General features: G+C 34.0%; 2 protein-coding genes across 3 annotated transcripts; one reads left to right on the forward strand and one right to left on the reverse strand.

The window, feature by feature from the left end:
- Positions 1-802: 802 nt before the first annotated feature.
- LOC107914049 (ran-binding protein M homolog) lies at positions 803-7396 on the forward strand. The gene is made up of 10 exons (XM_016842769.2): positions 803-1372; positions 2351-2497; positions 2626-2718; positions 3264-3309; positions 3445-3521; positions 4094-4256; positions 4519-4587; positions 5486-5545; positions 6390-6488; positions 6865-7396. Exons 1-10 carry the CDS (start codon positions 966-968, stop codon positions 7135-7137), a joined length of 1434 nt encoding a protein of 477 aa, XP_016698258.1. The 5' UTR covers positions 803-965; the 3' UTR covers positions 7138-7396.
- A 419-nt stretch (positions 7397-7815) lies between these two features.
- LOC107914048 (uncharacterized) lies at positions 7816-11620 on the reverse strand. 2 transcript variants are annotated; one of them, XM_016842767.2, is made up of 5 exons: positions 11379-11620; positions 10720-11295; positions 8763-10037; positions 8609-8679; positions 7816-8371 (listed from the first exon to the last, which is right to left on the reverse strand). In XM_016842767.2, the coding sequence occupies exons 1-5, from the start codon at positions 11472-11474 to the stop codon at positions 8038-8040; spliced, it is 2352 nt and encodes a 783-aa protein (XP_016698256.1). In that variant the 5' UTR covers positions 11475-11620; the 3' UTR covers positions 7816-8037. The 2 variants fall into 2 exon arrangements, with proteins under 2 accessions (XP_016698256.1, XP_016698255.1); XM_016842766.2 differs by having other exon boundaries at positions 7816-8377; positions 11379-11619.
- Positions 11621-17294: the final 5674 nt, after the last annotated feature.

The following is a 17294-nucleotide window of genomic DNA, read 5'->3' on the forward strand; positions in this document are numbered from 1 at the left end:
AATTTCGCAATAATAAAATAAAAAAATTTGTATATTTCCAAACTTTATATTTCAATTTTTTATTTTATTAATTAGTTATAAAATATAAAATTATATATTTTAAAATAAAAAAGTAATGACAAATAGCTGAACAAACAAATTCAATTAAAAACCAGAATTTATGAACAGCATAAAAACTCCAACTCAACACCATTTATTCAAAAACGAGCACAACAAAGAAAAATTGTGTTATATCAATGTTTGGTTTCAGTCCAAACAAAGATCAACTAATGAACAAAACCAAAATCAAACTGAAACCGAACAAATGAAGGGAAAAGAAGAAGCCCATAGCACAAGATAAACAATCAGAAGCCCATAGAACAAGATGTAAGTAAACGGTTTTTCTTTATTGTGTTCGTTTTTGAATAATGGTGTTGAATTGGAGGTTTTATGCTGTTCATAAATTCTGGGTTTTAATTGAATTTGTTTGTCCAGGGTGTAAGAAGAGAAAGGAAAATAAAGAGTGTTTTTGGATTAATTACATAGAGATCCCTAGGCTTTTGGTTAAAAGTAAAAAAAAAATCATCTATCTTCGTCTAATTGGCTAATGTGTTATATCAGCAATTTAATTAATAAATTGTTAGTGTGATTAAATTAAGAAAAATAATGTTAAAGTGACCAAAACAAGACACAATTTTTTTTAGACTGATGTAGTTTATCCAAATATAATTTTGATTTTTTTTTGTTTTTTAAAAATATTTTCTCTATTTTTATTTGTTTATTAGATTAAAAATGAAAATAAAAGAATAAAAGGAAAAATGAAAATAAAAGCCCCGTAATTTTCCATCTGAAAATCTTCTTTCGGAAGCAAGACTGAAACTTGAAAAACTGGAGAACAAGGAGAAACAAGAAAAAACAAAAGAAAACTCAAGAATCGGAAAGAATATTTGAAAGAAAATTTTAGAGCTACGTTATTCTTAGGTAAAATGAACTCCAGCAACAGCAACAGCAACAATGGCCAAAGCAACAGCTGTAAGAGCAGCAATTTCGATAATTTAAACCAAGATCTCGGTTTACACTTCTTGGAGTTGGCTCGGATCGGCTCGTCTAAGACTCCGGTCGAGATGGAGGAGGATGAGGAGGAGGCACCCAAAGAGCTCAACACAATAAATAGCTCAGGAGGGTTCTTGGTTGTGGCGCCTGATAAGTTGTCGGTGAAGTATACGAGCGTAAGCCTCCATGGCCACGATGTCGGTGTGGTTCAAGCCGATAAGCCGGCTCCAATGAGGCGTCTGCTTTATTACTTCGAGATTTATGTGAAGGACGCTGGGGCAAAGGGACAGATAGCTATTGGGTTCACCAATGAAGGCTTCAAGATGCGAAGGCAACCAGGGTAATCTAGGGCTTTTTTTTCTTAGTTTCTAGATACTGCTGTTAAATACGAGTTTTAATTGGGGTACTTGGTGTTTATTATAGTTCAAAGTTTGAGTTTGGTTTTGTTCATTTGAATTAGTTTGCATTTGGTTGATGAAATGAAAAGTAATTAGTGGATAGGGTGAGAATTAATTTCTTTTGATGATTTCTTGTTTTATTTGTTGAACCCTTTTTTGACTTCAATAAGAATTGAGGGGCAAGAATGTTTTTACTACTTTATGTCTAAGTTTATTAGGTGCAACTTAGAAAAACATTAAACTTTTACTGCGTAGTCTTTCTTTTTTTCTTTTCCCTCATTCTTGTTATAGTATTACAGTATGTATGATTGTATATAGCTGCTTGAGAATGGAAAACAATGCATAAGAAGATAAAATCCAGGGCAGTGTCTTATCTCATTCCTTTTGCTTCAAACTGTTTGTTTTTTAGTCTGGAAAAAGAGGGAAAAGGAAACATAGTCAGTTTTAGTATGTCTTAGTGGAAGTGAAAGGGTGGTGCCTTGCTGTGTAAAGAAAGAGAACTGATCTTGTGTTTGAGGGATTTTCCATTTTTGTTCATTCAGTTCAGTTAGTTTATATCTATTTTTTTATGAGAGATTATGGATATTGGGAGAAATGAATCTCCTATGTAAAAGAAATGATCTTGTGTTGAGGGTTTCTATTTTTGTTCATTCAGTTCAATTGGGTTTATGTCTTGTTTTGGTGAAGGTTGAGTATTTAGAGAACCGAGAAAAGAAAAACCAAGGGAATGGGTTTTCTTTTCTAACATTGCCAGCAACACAAGCTTTTCTAAGCATAAATCAGGATGACTGCTTTTAATTCAGTTTTTCTGGTTGGGATTTGTCAATTTTCTGAGAATCTGTCGGAAAATAAGAAAGATTTTATTTGCCTTAACTTCTTATATGTACATAATAATATTAATGTATCCTTATCTATGGCAGGTGGGAAGTAAACAGTTGCGGGTATCACGGGGATGATGGATTGCTATACCGTGGGCAAGGAAAGGGAGATGCTTTTGGTCCAACATATACAACGGGAGATACCGTTGGTGGTGGCATCAACTATGCTTCGCAGGAATTCTTTTTCACGTTAGTACAGTTGTTTATCGTGTGCTGTATTAGGAGCACTTGTGGCTCGAGTGTCTATGCTGCTTACGTGTGAATTTCTATTCTTATGAAGATTCTCATGATTTTATATGCTCATATGTTGATGCCAGTAAAAATGGGGCAATAGTAGGAACTGTTAGCAAGGAAAAGGAAATGAAGGGACACTTATTTCCCACAATTGCTGTTCACAGCCAAAATGAGGAGTATGTTTTCCATTTTTTTTGTGTATTTATATGAATTCTCTCATTTTATATGTTGTTACAAGGCACCCATATGCATCTAGTGAAGCATAAGAATAATGAATATATCATTTCTTTACATTCCTTACTCTTTAGTTGCATTTAATTGCTACATTGGGGTTTCTCTACAATGAGCGTGCAGTGTGTTAGTTATGACACCCTTGTTTCTGGCATTTTCCAACATATTGTCTGGCCTTGTAAAATTACTTTGAGCAGTAAAGTAAGCTAAAAATTGCTTGAGGTTGTTAAAGCTTATTTCATGGTAGTGACAGTTCAAAAGGCAGTTTATACAACTCTAAGCTGGTGAAGTAAAATTTTAAGCTGGGTGATTGGTGCCTTGGTTGTTAAACGCACCTAAAACGCAATTATGACATATCTTATCTACTTAGATTTTTCCTTACTACTTGCTTTGATATTTATTACACAGTTTCATCACTATGCAAGTTGTTATGGTTAAAGTGGTAATGATTTCAAGTTGTTCTCATGAGTTTTTATTTGAAAATGTGCAGGGTTCATGTCAACTTTGGGCAAAAGAAGTTTGCTTTTGATGTGAAGGCAAGTTATATTTCTTTTTCTGCATATGTATATGGTATCCTAAGTTTCAGTATATCTTTGTTACCTCAGTCTGTCATATTAAGTGACTTCTTGAATCTTGCTTTGCTGTATATAATATTTGATGCCATATATCAGGAATATGAAGCTCAAGAAAGGTTGAAGCAGCAGATGACTATTGAAAAGATATCTCTACCACCTAATATTAGTTATGGGTATTTTTTTTCCCTTTTGCCACTGTATTTTCTGTTCTGTTGTTTTACATGTCTGTCCAATGTGATTATCTATTGGATGATTTAAAGAAGTATCTGAATTGTTTGAATCTAGGCTACTGTTTTTATAATATAACAATTGCTGTAATATAGAAATTTGTGGTCTAGGCAACTGCGATAATACTAATTGCAAACTGTTGGTTCTTGACAATTGGTCCAGGCAATGGTGATAATACTAATTGCAATGCCTTGTGTAAAAAGGCATTGCAGAACTCTGAAAAGGTTTTGAAGCACCAGAAGCAGTATGAGTAGAAGATAAAATATTTAACACTTGAAGATAAAGTGTCATACTAAATCTAGAAAATAAAAGCACATGCATGCAAGTTACATGTAGTCCTGAACTCGAAGTTCAAAATATGAGACTTCACTGTAGAGCTGTTGATGTTGTCTGCCACTCTTTGGATGGGTGTAAAAGTCAACCTGAGACCTTATTGCCCTATCACACTAGACTTAATAAGTAGTGTAATATGATGTATTTGTATATTTAATGTATATATTTTTATCATGTTCAACAGACTTGTTCGTTCCTACTTGCTACATTATGGCTATGAAGATACACTCAATTCATTTGATCTGGCTAGTAAAAGCACTATCCCTCCTATCTGTATAGCTCAAGAAAATGGCTTTGATGAGCAGGATGTTGTTTATGCACTAAATCAGAGAAAGACTATACGGCAGGTATGGTTCGACAATTCACATTTTTATGTTACTGTTATTAGTTATGCATTTTTCTTCTGGCAGTTCTGATCTATTCATGTTATTTTCTCTTTTTTGGCCTATTTCTGTGAGCTATTCATTTTATTTTTTCTTTTTTTGCCTATCTATCTTTTTAGAAGATAAGAGTATTCAGTTCTGATTATTTGGAACTTGATATCCATTATTCTTTTCTTTTGGCTGTTTTAGTTAAATTAAAGATTTTATATTTTTCTTGCCAATGAAGCTAATCAGGAATGGTGAGATTGATGCAGCTATGAACAAACTCCGTGATTGGTATCCCCAGATTGTTCAGGTGCGTACACAATCTGTCTACTATTGTTATTATAAATAGACTGTCATAAGAGGACCAAATTATGTTGTCAATTATTACACATCAGTAAAGCATGTATGTTTTCCTTTAACATTATTCTAGAAAAATTTGTTCTGTTATGGCATCTTTCCCTCTCTTAATTATTTCCTTTGGGGTTCTATCAATTTTTGGCTTCAGTTTATTCTGATTGTTCTTTATCAAATCTATGCCCATTGGGACCTTAAGGTGACCTGCTTGTAATTTAGAAGTTTGTCAATGAGATGGGCTTCATTTGTTGCTATAAGGTCTGACATGCATTCTGGACCTGGGGGCTAGGGCTTAGAGCTAGATTCCAGCAAGGCTAGTTTGATCCCAGCACTTGCAAATTCCCGTTTCCTAATTCCACCTAGGCATTCCCTCTACTTTTATAATTCTGTTAATTCTCTCTTTCTCTCTCTCTCTGGATTATATGCCATTTAAGGATGTATAAACCTGGCACTTTACACCAGGAATTCAGCAGAACATATTAATGTTCATGTCATTATCCCTGGAAGAAAACAGAGAGGGACGAATTGCATATTATTCTACTTTCAATGGGATTACATTAAAAACTCCTAATCTCTCTCCTTTGGCCTTTAAGGTTGCCTGGATATTAAGTCACAAGATTTTTTATTTTCCTTGTCTTGTAGCTTGCTACTAATTGTATGTTACATTAGCTAAAAAATCCTGTGATTGTTTCTTCTTGCACATAAATTTTAAGTGGTAAGAGAATTGTTATGGAGCGGATTTAGTTGTGCTGGGGCAAGATTTTATTTCTGCTTGGTCATTATTCTTAACTTGATATGGTTAGACTGTTCTGGATTGATGCATAATGTTATGTCCACTTACATGCTACATGCAGGACGACAAATCAGCTGCATGCTTTCTGCTGCACTGCCAAAAATTTATTGAATTGATTCGGGTATGTATTCTTTCCTGTATATCTATCATTTTTACTTAAAAGTACTGATTACAGAAAAGCACATATTCCTCAGGTTTTAACATCTGACAGAATATAGTTTAGTGGTGATACATTGTCGTCTATTTCAAATTTTATTCTAACCTAACTTCTAGTTTTCAATAGGTTAGAGACATTCTGAATAGCTGCAAGAAATTCCATAATTAAATAATTTGGTCTAACTGATTGACTCACTCCTTCTGTGGGCTCAATCCAACATTAAAACAAATGTTCTTAAGCAGTAAGCTCCAGAAGCAAATAACATAACAAGTGCACAAAGAAACAACCATGAAAGCTGACATCATATAAAAAATTGTGGTAACCTAACTTAGAAGTTAAAACTAATAGGTAAATGCGAAATAGATAGGTGTCTATAAAAATTGACATTGTATCTCTTGGGGCCTTGCAGTTCTGTTGTTAATCACGTGATAAATTTCTTATTCTTGTTTGAAGTATATGCTGCATGATAGGCTAATTAAAATTGGTCATAAAAGTTATTCTCCACATCGGCAGCTTATAATAAAAACATTGTGTTGCTTCTTTGATCTAGCTTCCCAAAGAAGCCTGAAGTTGTGGGCATATTGCTAGCATGGGTAATAAACCTTGCATGGCTAGATACCACCAAAACTGAATAAAAAGAAAAAAGCAAAAAAAATCTGCGTGTTTATGACCTTTGGATATTGATTCCAGAACTACATAGCTTGTCCTTGGGTGTTTTTTATTGTATATCCGTAAACGGTTTATCAGTATTGTTTATCCTTTATTTATTGGTGATATGGATGGAAAAAGATGCCATATTTGTTTGTAGGTTGGAGCACTGGAAGAGGCTGTCAAGCATGGAAGGATTGAATTATATAAATTTTTTGGGTCGGCTGAAGCTGATGATCCATTTGACGATTTAGTGCAGGTAGTAAGAGAATTCCTTTCTTTAACTTTTCAATGATATTGGGGATATGCTAGTATTTGCTTTACTTTTAGCTTATGTTAACTCAGCTGATCATGTTTTTAGTTCATCATAACCGCAAACACAAGCTGATATAATTTGTTTTTCCAGTTCAGTGCATAGTTTTAAGAAAATTAAGATTCAAGACTGCCTTTTCCCGTTGCACTTGCTTTTAGGCAAATTTGACAAGCATTTAGTCTGGTTTGCATGCCTAGTTTCTTGAATACACCCATGTTTGTCATATGCCCAAATGCGACACTTACATAGGAAAATTAGAGCCAGATCCTTGTGTACTTTAGCTGCATCCAAAGCTAATATTTTTAGTTGGTTTTCATGTTAGAAATGCGTTGCTCTGCTGGCATATGAACGTCCACAGGAATCCCCTGTTGGATATCTTCTCGAAGAGTCACATCGAGATGTTGTGGCGGACACAGTTAATGCAATGATATTGTCAACAAATCCCAAAATGAAAGACGTGCACGGCTGCATACAATCTTATCTTGAGAGACTACTCCGGCAGCTAACAGCATGCTGTTTGGAGAGGTCAGCAAATGGCGGTCAGGGTGAAACTTTCCATTTGCATCGGCTTCTTAATAGCAGTAGAGAGATATAAGTGGTAGCTGACATATGTGTAAATTTGCATCCCTCAGCTGTTCTTTAAATCTCTTTTATGTCCATATCATCAGTAGCTTCATAAGAATTTCTAAGTGATTTCATTGGTTATAGAGAGTAGAGCACCCCCTTCCCCTTAGGGTTCCTAACAAAAAAAAATGATTTATATAATATTTTTCTAAAGATGGGGTGTTTCTCCGTATGTTTGTAAGCTTTTCTTCACAAACTTAAAGGCAAAGTTTCAAGATCTTCTGAATCCAGGTGAGGCTCACTTGAATTATATACATTTTTCATTTGCTGTAGTCGGTAGGTTATTATCATATATATATATTGGTAGAAGCGATTTTTAAATAGTTTTTCTTTATTTCATATATATATATTATATATTACAATTTGAGACAATTATCCAAAATTTGTCCCAGGAGTGATTCTTAAATTTTGTTTTTTCAGATTTAGCTCTTTTTTCCCAATAAAAAGACCATTATCCAAATCAAATTTCAAGTTCAATCCGACAAAATCATCTTGTATGTAATTAATTTGGTTGCCAACATGTTAACATGGATTAACTCGTTTTAAAGCAACTTAGATCATCGATAAATAATTAACTAATTAGTTTACTGTCATCTTTAATTTTCATAAAACATTATTAAATAATTATCATATTTCATTACAATTGATATAAGGTAAGCTCTCTTCATAGTCTTTAATGCTTAATCATAGCCAATGTTAGATTCTCTTCATAAGCGTAAATATCTACATTTTACACAAAAATCCGATAGTCAACTCATCCGCTCTATCCACCCTAAATAGTGAATATAATATTTGCGAATATCTGAAGTCATCTACATTTTGCGGCATTAAGCCTTTTAAGCCAAACCCCAACATCAAAAATAGGGATAACTTATGCTTTCTTCTGAAAAGCTCTTCTCTTTTTCTTCCACCTCACGTTTGCCAATTTCTTGGATTTCCATCGTCTATATCTTTCTCGACCCCGCAGCCAATTGGAATAATCTTTTCCTTGCTTGCACTCTATGAAGTCTGCTAAGTCTGCAACGGCAGATGAGTCCCGGGAGCCTTCTAATACGCATTGGAGAAAAATCTCACCATTACAAGTTTCCCCGGAATTCTCTTCTATGCTGAGAGCTGATTCAACATGATTCAGCATATGGTTTTTTTCGGAACTTCCTGGTTCCTGCTCGTGACCTCTGTTTTTAGAGCTTGTTTGAGATCTAGTTCTGCAACTATAAATAAAAATGAGAATGAGATTTTCTTACTATAGACACTACTGGACTCTAAATCTATGTTACTCGGACTACAATGTACCTAATATGGACATATGTCCGATAAGTATTTCCCTATCTATGTTGGAATATGTGTCAGAGACGAATATGAAAGCATAAATAGGCTCAGTTAGGCACTTGGCATAATCAGCAAGAACTTTTTATAAGATGAACACAAAAATTGTCACCTACCCCAAGTACAGTGTCTGAATTTTCTGAAATTTTAGTGCAACGGCACGGCTAGATTTCCGATCCGCAAGCAACTGTATCATCATTCACAATTATTTTCATAAGGAAAAGAACTAACGAGCTTCACAAATGACAAACAAGAAAAAGAAAACCTCACCTCTCTAGCATTATGGGAAGGTTCTGGTTTTCTGACTTCAACATGAGATTCACGTAATGGAGATTTTATCCTTGAATCTAATATGGATCTGAATGCATGTAGATCTCCCGCTTCGTAAACAAATAATTTCAACAGTATTACCAATGTAAATATGCAGTTCTTAACTAGAAAATCAAGTCCACTAGCATAACTCAGTGACAACAAGCCTGACAAATGAAAAAACATCCACTTCGACTTCTTATGCCTTGTTGGCTGAATTTCCATCATGTCATGTAAGAACTTTTGAACTGGTAGACGTATACCGAACTGTTCAAAACAATTAAAAGTAGAGGCCAAAAAATCGTACTCCTTACTTAATGCAACATTTTCCAATGTTTTCAATGACCCTGAATTTCTGCCTTGTGTTAGAATCCTTATAGCTTGTAACATTGCAGAACTCATTAGCTTCAAAATGGATGCAAGAAGACAAATATCTTGAGGGCTAGTGTCTTCCTTTTTATGCAGTAGAGTGTCATCAACATCATCAGAAGAACCCCTTAGTGTAATACAGCTTATGATTGATAGAATTTCATCTCTACAGGATTCCTCAACGATATGAAGGCTCTCTTTTGTGTATGCAACAGACGCAGCAACCAGCTCAGACCTTTCTTTTAGTAAAGTACTGCTTAAATATGAATTGCATAAGTTATCAGATTTTGTGATCAAATTATGAATTTTCTCTTTTGTAGCTGGCATAAGACAAGACTCAAAATCCATCTGACTGTAACTTGCACGAAAATGTGATTTCACAAAAGAATAATTGTCGACTATGGGGTAGCCTTTCATTTGCAAATTGGACATGTGTCTGGTGTACAAGGCAACAGACCTTTCAAATGCCGATAGGTATGCTCTCAGTTCACAGCTTGGAATCAAATACTCAGAAGACATGCTAATTCCAATGACCTCGGAAACCAATAAAATCAGGTATGCCTGAAACATTTTGGGCGCAGACAATATGACTGGGTTAAGCAACAATGACAAGACTGTAGTCAAAGTCATTTCAGGAACTCTGAAGTTATTGTCAGGAAGCCAAAATAATCTATTAAGGAAATTCTTAAATACTTGGTCATCAGAAATGGAGACTATAAAGTGAGCAGAAAGAACCTCCAGCACACTTCCAATATTACCATGGCCAAAGTGACGTATGAATACAAATTCATTCCCGCACGAGAGAGAGTCAACAAGTAAAAGGTACTGCCTCACTGGTTCATGCATCAGAAGCTCATCTGCAAATACCTACATATGGTACTTTTAGTATTATGTCTCTGTTTTCCTGCTTAAGTATACCCAAATAGTAAGTTTTTCATGGAAGCAACCTAACTATCAAAAACTATGTATGATGAGAATAAAGTCACTTTAAAAGAGCATAAATGAAGCCCAGAAACCTAGAAGACGAGCCTATCATTTAGTTTGAAAAGTTGCCATATTTTCTGAGAACAAAGTGCCACCAATATAGAAGAACACAAAAATTATAGCCATATGCATAGCAGAGTAATATCAGCAATCTATGAGGACAAATCACAGTTCAATGCAGAGACTAAGAACAGGATCATGTCCAAAATCATTGATAAAGAATAATACAAGCCTCATGATATTAAGTAAATATCATGGCTAAACCAAAAGGCAGCTTAATAAAGCAATCCACAGCAAAATCTGAAACTTAAGGACCTATGGAGGACCTATGGATGATTACTTCACACTATCCAAAAATAAAGAAACTTTTCAATGAATCTATCTAGCCAGGCTACTAATTTTTCCCTATGAGTTTTCCTGAATCAAAGCTAAAAATTTGTTCATTTAACTCGACGGTTTGTAACATATAAAACCTAGTTGAATGACCTTATGTAATTATCAAAAGGCACTAACATTACAAGCAATTGAATAATTGGATTTTGAATCAAAGCATATGCAAAATTACCTCAAGCACAGCACATAAAATGGCCTGAAATGGATTAGAAAGTTCCGTGAAACTTAAGGAAGTTACGGAAGTAACCAAGTGCTCAGTAAGAAGAGTAGCGCCGCCATTCCCGACATACATACATTCACACGAAACCTCCTTCTCGAAACTACTACAAGGTTTCTCATTCTCTCCGTTTAACTCCACAGACACACATTTCCTTAGTATCCCTAAAAGAATTCGACCTTTTTCGACAAGAAGCCTCTGATCCAGCAGAAGCAATTTGAAAACAACAATGCAGCATCTCAAAAGCAAGGTTAGCTCTTTAATGGCAGCTTTAACATTGACATGGAAAATAGAATGCGAGTGCTGAACGGAGTGGGCAGAAACATCATTCAAAGCAGAGAACAATTCATCGAACCTGGCACTGAGTTTACAGAACAAGACATCCGACATTTGATGAACATCTTTGAACTTGAGTTTGAACTCGTTGAAACTGAGTTGGGTTTCCGAGAAATTCAAATTGGATTCAGAATCAGAGCAGCATAAAGTAAGCAGAAGCAAATACAAGCCTTCCATTGTTTCTGGTTTTAGACCCTAAAATCAACCAAATTAAAATCAGTAAAAAGAAAAATTAAAAGGATTGAAGAGCAAAAAAAGTTGGGGAGGGGAAAGGGTACCTGAGGAGAAGAAAGGGAGGAGATTAGGGTTTGGAAGTTGAAAGAAGTGGGGTTCTTCACAGGCTTCTTGGTCCTGCTGCTTCTCATCGAAGCCATTTCTTTGACTAGGAAGATAAAGATTGGCGCCTTCGCAGGGGCTGTGACTTAAAAAACCAGCTATGACTCGTCGGTTGAATCAATTGGAGCGGGAACTAATTTATCTGATTTTTATTCATACAAATAACTAAAATATTAGCAAATTAATTCGAATCTGTAAATTCGACCGAAAATATTATTAAAAAATTGGACTTGTGTTTATTATGGTTTTGGGTTTATATATTACCAAATTTTTTTGCAATAATGATGGATGAAGTTAGTTTTTTTTTTTTTGGTTAAAATATGTATTCTACAATTTTGTAATGAATTAAATTTATTTATTTTTCATATTCAAAAATTTAGCTCCAATTCTTAAGTAATTAAAATTTGTTGTTAAATTTGTTCGAGTTAATATTTTGAAATAAAAAATTTACTTGGGTAATATACAAAAATAGACACTAAATTATTGATTTTGTTCTATTTTGATCACTTGACTAATTTTTTTAGTTAATAAGTTGTTCGAAATCAAATATTTTAGTTTTTTTTATTAGTCTAATAACAAATTGAGCCCTTTAGTGTTTACATATTCTATCAATTTGATCTTAAATATAAAAAAATTATCAAATTTAACCCTCAATGCTTACTAAATTTGTCGGTTTAATTCAAATTTTAAAAAATTTAATAAATTTAATATTCAAACATTTACAAAATGAAAATTTTTGATGTTTAAAATTTAATCCAGCTAAATTAAGAGTACTGTTTCAACATAATTTGGATTCTCTTTTATTCATAAAATTCAAGCTACTCCTAAAATCATGAAGATGTCTTGATTATTTGCAAAATTACCTTTAGAAGATAAAAGGTGTTCAAACATCACTATTAAAGGAAAATATAGAGAGATAGATAGATAGACTGATTAACAAGTAGTGACAAATGTACTGCCAAGGATTTATAGATAGATTGATTAACAAGTAGTGACAAATGTATTAGCAAGGACTTGAAAAGGGGTTCTATGATTTGAGGTGATTTGGTCACTTTGTTTGCTGACAGTTTTTATCTCATTTGTTCACGGTGAAACTTATTGGATTTTGATTTGCTCTCTTTTAAACGGTGAATACTTGATACAAGTATTGTTTTTTTTTTGTATGACTTAATTTTGCATTAAGCGTACACATCGTGTCTTTGATTATAATTTCTGCGGAACTTATTAATGTTTCGTTAAAAAAAATAGTGACAAACGTGTTGTTGGTCGGGAATGAAATTGTAGCGCTTATACAGCCATGGTTCCTAAAGCCATGGTTTATTGGCAAGTGAGAGAGGCCAAGAGGTCACTGTTGAGCCACTTTCACGCCCAAGTAGGGAGGAAAGAGGTAAATTAGACTGTCTATAGTATCACGTTTTACTGTTGCACATCTTTCTCTTACATTAACGGGTTTTTTACCCAAATAGTATAAAAAAAATACTGAAATAAGATTTCAGAAATTTTTTTATTAAAATAGGTTATTTTTTCATTGGAGCCTATTAGATAGGCGCAAATGAATAAAATAATAATAATTTTTTTAATAAAATATAATTTTATACTTTTCCGGGTTAGTATATAACTCGTATAATACATAGTATTGGCGCCTATTTGGGAGGCGCCAATAGTGGTGCCATTCTGAGAGGCGCCAATGCTGTTATTTTTCCCTATAAATACCCCCAACACATACATAAATTTTACTCCAGAAACGAAAGAAATAAGAAGGAAGGAAGCAGAAGAAAAGAAGGAAGGAAAAGAAGAAAAAAAATAGGTATTTTGGTTTTTCTTTTTAAATAGAATGTAGAGTATTGTTAGTAATTTTATTATTTGAAAGTTATTTTGTCATGTTATTAATTTTGTTAGCTTCTGAATGAAAAATTTTGCATTAAAATTATTATGTAATTTGTTTACATTTTGAAACTGTTTTAAGAAATTTGAAATTCTTTTTTATAGATCTAGTATTGAAAATGGAGAATCAGTTTTTTGTATGCGGTTATTTCGATGGAAAAATTTTGACAACAACTGTGGGATGTATATTTGAATGTCGCAAACAAGTAGTAATGAGATTTGATAGAAACATCTCGTTTGATGATATGAAGGAAAAAAATTAGTGAAAAAATTTATAGACGTTGTGGGAGAAGGATATCAAAAGTTTTCTATAAGTTTCCAGTTTCAACAGATCCAATAAAATTTACCGAAATGAAACTTGTAGACGATGAAGACGTGGAGACAATGGTCACTCTTTATTGTGGGACTACGAGTAACAAAAATGCACCGATTCAGTTATTTGCTGAGTTAGCCAGTGTGGAGGCAACTGAAGATCCCACTCCATTAGGTGAAGAAGATAGAGTTGAAGCGCCATGTATGGTGGTTCCGTATTGTATGTTGATAATCAATCACCTATACATGGGATAAATATTGATCTTAATGATGCAGTCGAGACTGATGTGGTTGGTGATGATGTATACTATAGTAGTGATCATGTTGATTACGAAGTGGATAGTGAGAGTGATCCCGACGCAGACGAGGTCCCGGATGATATTGACGACTAAGGCGTGAATGAGGATGGAAACGTTAATGCGTCTTCAGTCGGAAACCAGATTCGTCATATTATGATACACAATAATCTTGGGGCACATATGTCTCGGATAGACCCCGATGCAGCACAGGCAGCTGAGTTTCTGGAGTACCTTGAAATACCACATGCTTACTGAATGGGCATATATTCTGATCCAGATGAGTACGTGTGGGCCAGAGATTTGAAAGTAAGGAAGAATGCATGTTTGCGATTAAGCGGTATAGCATGAATATATCAGTAGATTACAAAGTCATCGAGTCTAAACCAACATTATATATTGGAGAGTGTTGGAGGTCGGCAGAAGGCTGCAATTGGCACATACGAGCTGCATTTATGCAGAAGTCGCAGATGTGGGATATACGAAAATTTGTTGGGCCCCACACATGCACTTCAACACGTATGACAGAAGATCATCGAAAACTTGACTCCAAAACTATCTGTACATGCATCATGCCAATGGTGAAAGACATGCCGACCATTAAAGTTTCGGTACTGATTGCTGAAATACAAGCACGATTCCAGTATCGAGTATCATACCGGAAGGCATGGATAGCTAAACAGATGGCAATTGAGCAATTGTACGGAGATTTCGATGCATCGTACAATGAATTACAGGGATGGATAGCCGCCATGAGGGAACACGTGCCGGGGACTGTAATTGAGTTGCAGACACAATCTTATTACGGGCCAAATGACCAACTACAATCGAGAAAAAGAATTTTCCATCGGATGTTCTAGACTTTTGATCAATGTGTGCGCGCATTTCCCCACTACAAACCAATTGTGCAAGTAGATGGAACCTGACTATATGGAAAATACACACAGATCTTACTTCTTACAGTTGCTCAAGACGGCAACAGGAACGTACTCCCGATAGCATTTGCCATCGTCGATAAGGAGAACATGGAATCGTGGGAGTTCTTTCTTACCAACTTGCGGAGGTATGTGATTAGCAATGATAATATTTGCATCATTTCTGATAGATGGAAAGGATTAATTGCAGCCATTAGGCGTTCAGGTGTACCGTGGAGATCTGTTTACTGCATCCGGCACATCGCGGCTAACTTTCAGTGAGATTATAAGAATGCAGATTGGAAGAGACAAGTTGTGAGAATGGGTAAAGAATTATCTTATCTTTTAAATATAAGTTTTAATGTTTTAGAGCAATACTGTAACTTAAATTTTTTTTAATACATATGTAGCGTACGAGCTAGAGCCACACATTTTTCGCTAAAGAATGTCCCGGCTTGAGAGTGACATGGAGGGTCAAACTAACACATCTTTCCGGCAGTGGTTGGGTACCATGGAGCCGTGGCAATGGGCTCAATATTTTGACGAGGGCTTTCGTTATGGTCAAATGACTACAAACTTAGTGGAGGGGATCAACGCTGTGTTATTAAAAACACGACATCTTCCAATTTCATCTGTCTTCTCGGCAACGTTCTACAGGTTGGCTACCTTGATGCCAAGAATGGGTCAGCAGCAAGTGAACCAGATGGAGGCGGGACATGTCTTTGTCGAAGCATTAGGGATGCAATGGTTGTAAACCGTCGAATGGCGAGGTCGATGACAGTAGAAGTATATTCACGACATAATGAAACGTTTCGAGTTACAGAGACCATCGGTTGTCGACCCAGTATACCACCTAGGTCCTACAGAGTTGATCTCCGAAATAGACAGTGCGATTGCAGGAGGTTTCAAACACTTCATTTTCCATGTGCACACGTCGTGGCAGCTTGTGCTAAAGTTGGGCTCAATGTAGAACAATTTATCGATGAAGTGTACACCATCGAACGCACGTTGCGTGCATGGGAAAACGAGTTCCCCGTGCTTCCTGACCTATCTACTTGGGAGGTACCTCCGACGACCTTCGAGCTAGTCCCAGACATAAGGTTGCGTAGAAACCTGAAAGGTCGTCTGCAATCATCCAGAATCCATAAGAAATGGACATTAGGGAGAAATCTGACGGGAATTTGTGTGGCGTATGCAGATTACCCGGTCATAATCGGAGTAAATGCCCTCTCCGAAACTACCATGTTGGACAATCGTCTCAATTGGGTAGAAATTAATATGTACTTCATCTGGCTGAAACCCTACACTATTAACACGGCCCCTCAATACGCGGTACGGACCCTGACATTATTAAATTAGCAAAATAGTTAATACAATATAATTTAATTCAACAAATAACATGAATATCAAAAATAAATTTTATTACCATCTCATTAATAGTACTTGATATGTGATTATTATTAATTAGAGAACCCATTTCCTGTAAATCTGCAATAAAAAATGAATTCAGTTAATTTGTTTCAAAAAATCAATAATTACTGTTAAATAAATACAAAATCAAATAAAATTTAATTATATAAAAGTTACATTATATAAAAATTAAATGAGTTAACAACAACTATATGATTAAAAAAGTCAGTTATAATTAAACTTTTAATAAAATGATTTTTAATTTTTTTATAATTAAACTTTTAATGAAATGATTTTTAATTTTTTTTATAAAATTTATATGTTAAACTCACCAAATACTAAACTAAACACAACAACTTATAGCTTAATCCTAAATTACTAATAAATTAAATTTTAAATAATTACAAACACAAAAATTTATAACATAACCCCAAATTACTAACAATTTAATTATAAAATAATTACAATATTCATACAAAAAATTACAATATTACAATATATCTCCACATTACAATATTCATACAAAATTACAATATTACAATATTCATACAAAAAATTTGCAATATTCATACAAAATTATAATATTACAATATTCATACAAAAAAATTATAATATTCATACAAAATTACAAAATTACAATATTCATACAAAAAAATTGCAATATTCATACAAAACTATAATATTACGATATTCATACAAAATTACAATAGTCATACAAAAAATACTAATCCAAAACTATAAATACAAATTTAATTATAAAATAATTACAATATTCATACAACATTACAATATTCATAAAAAAATTATAATATTCATACAAAAAAGTTAAAATATTCATACAAAATTCTAATCTAAACTATAAACACTAAATATAGATAATTTATAATTAATAATTAATAAAAAAATTCACAATATTTTCTAAAATATATCCTAAAAAATTCACAAACTATAAACCTTTTAAATTATAAACAAAATTATTTATTAAAAAAATACATTACCTTTTTTCTTTCTTTCTTCTTCTTCTTCTCCTTCTCTTCTTCTC

This window comes from Gossypium hirsutum, chromosome D05 (genome assembly GCF_007990345.1).
Source record: "Gossypium hirsutum isolate 1008001.06 chromosome D05, Gossypium_hirsutum_v2.1, whole genome shotgun sequence".
NCBI classification, from domain to species: Eukaryota; Viridiplantae; Streptophyta; class Magnoliopsida; order Malvales; family Malvaceae; genus Gossypium; species Gossypium hirsutum.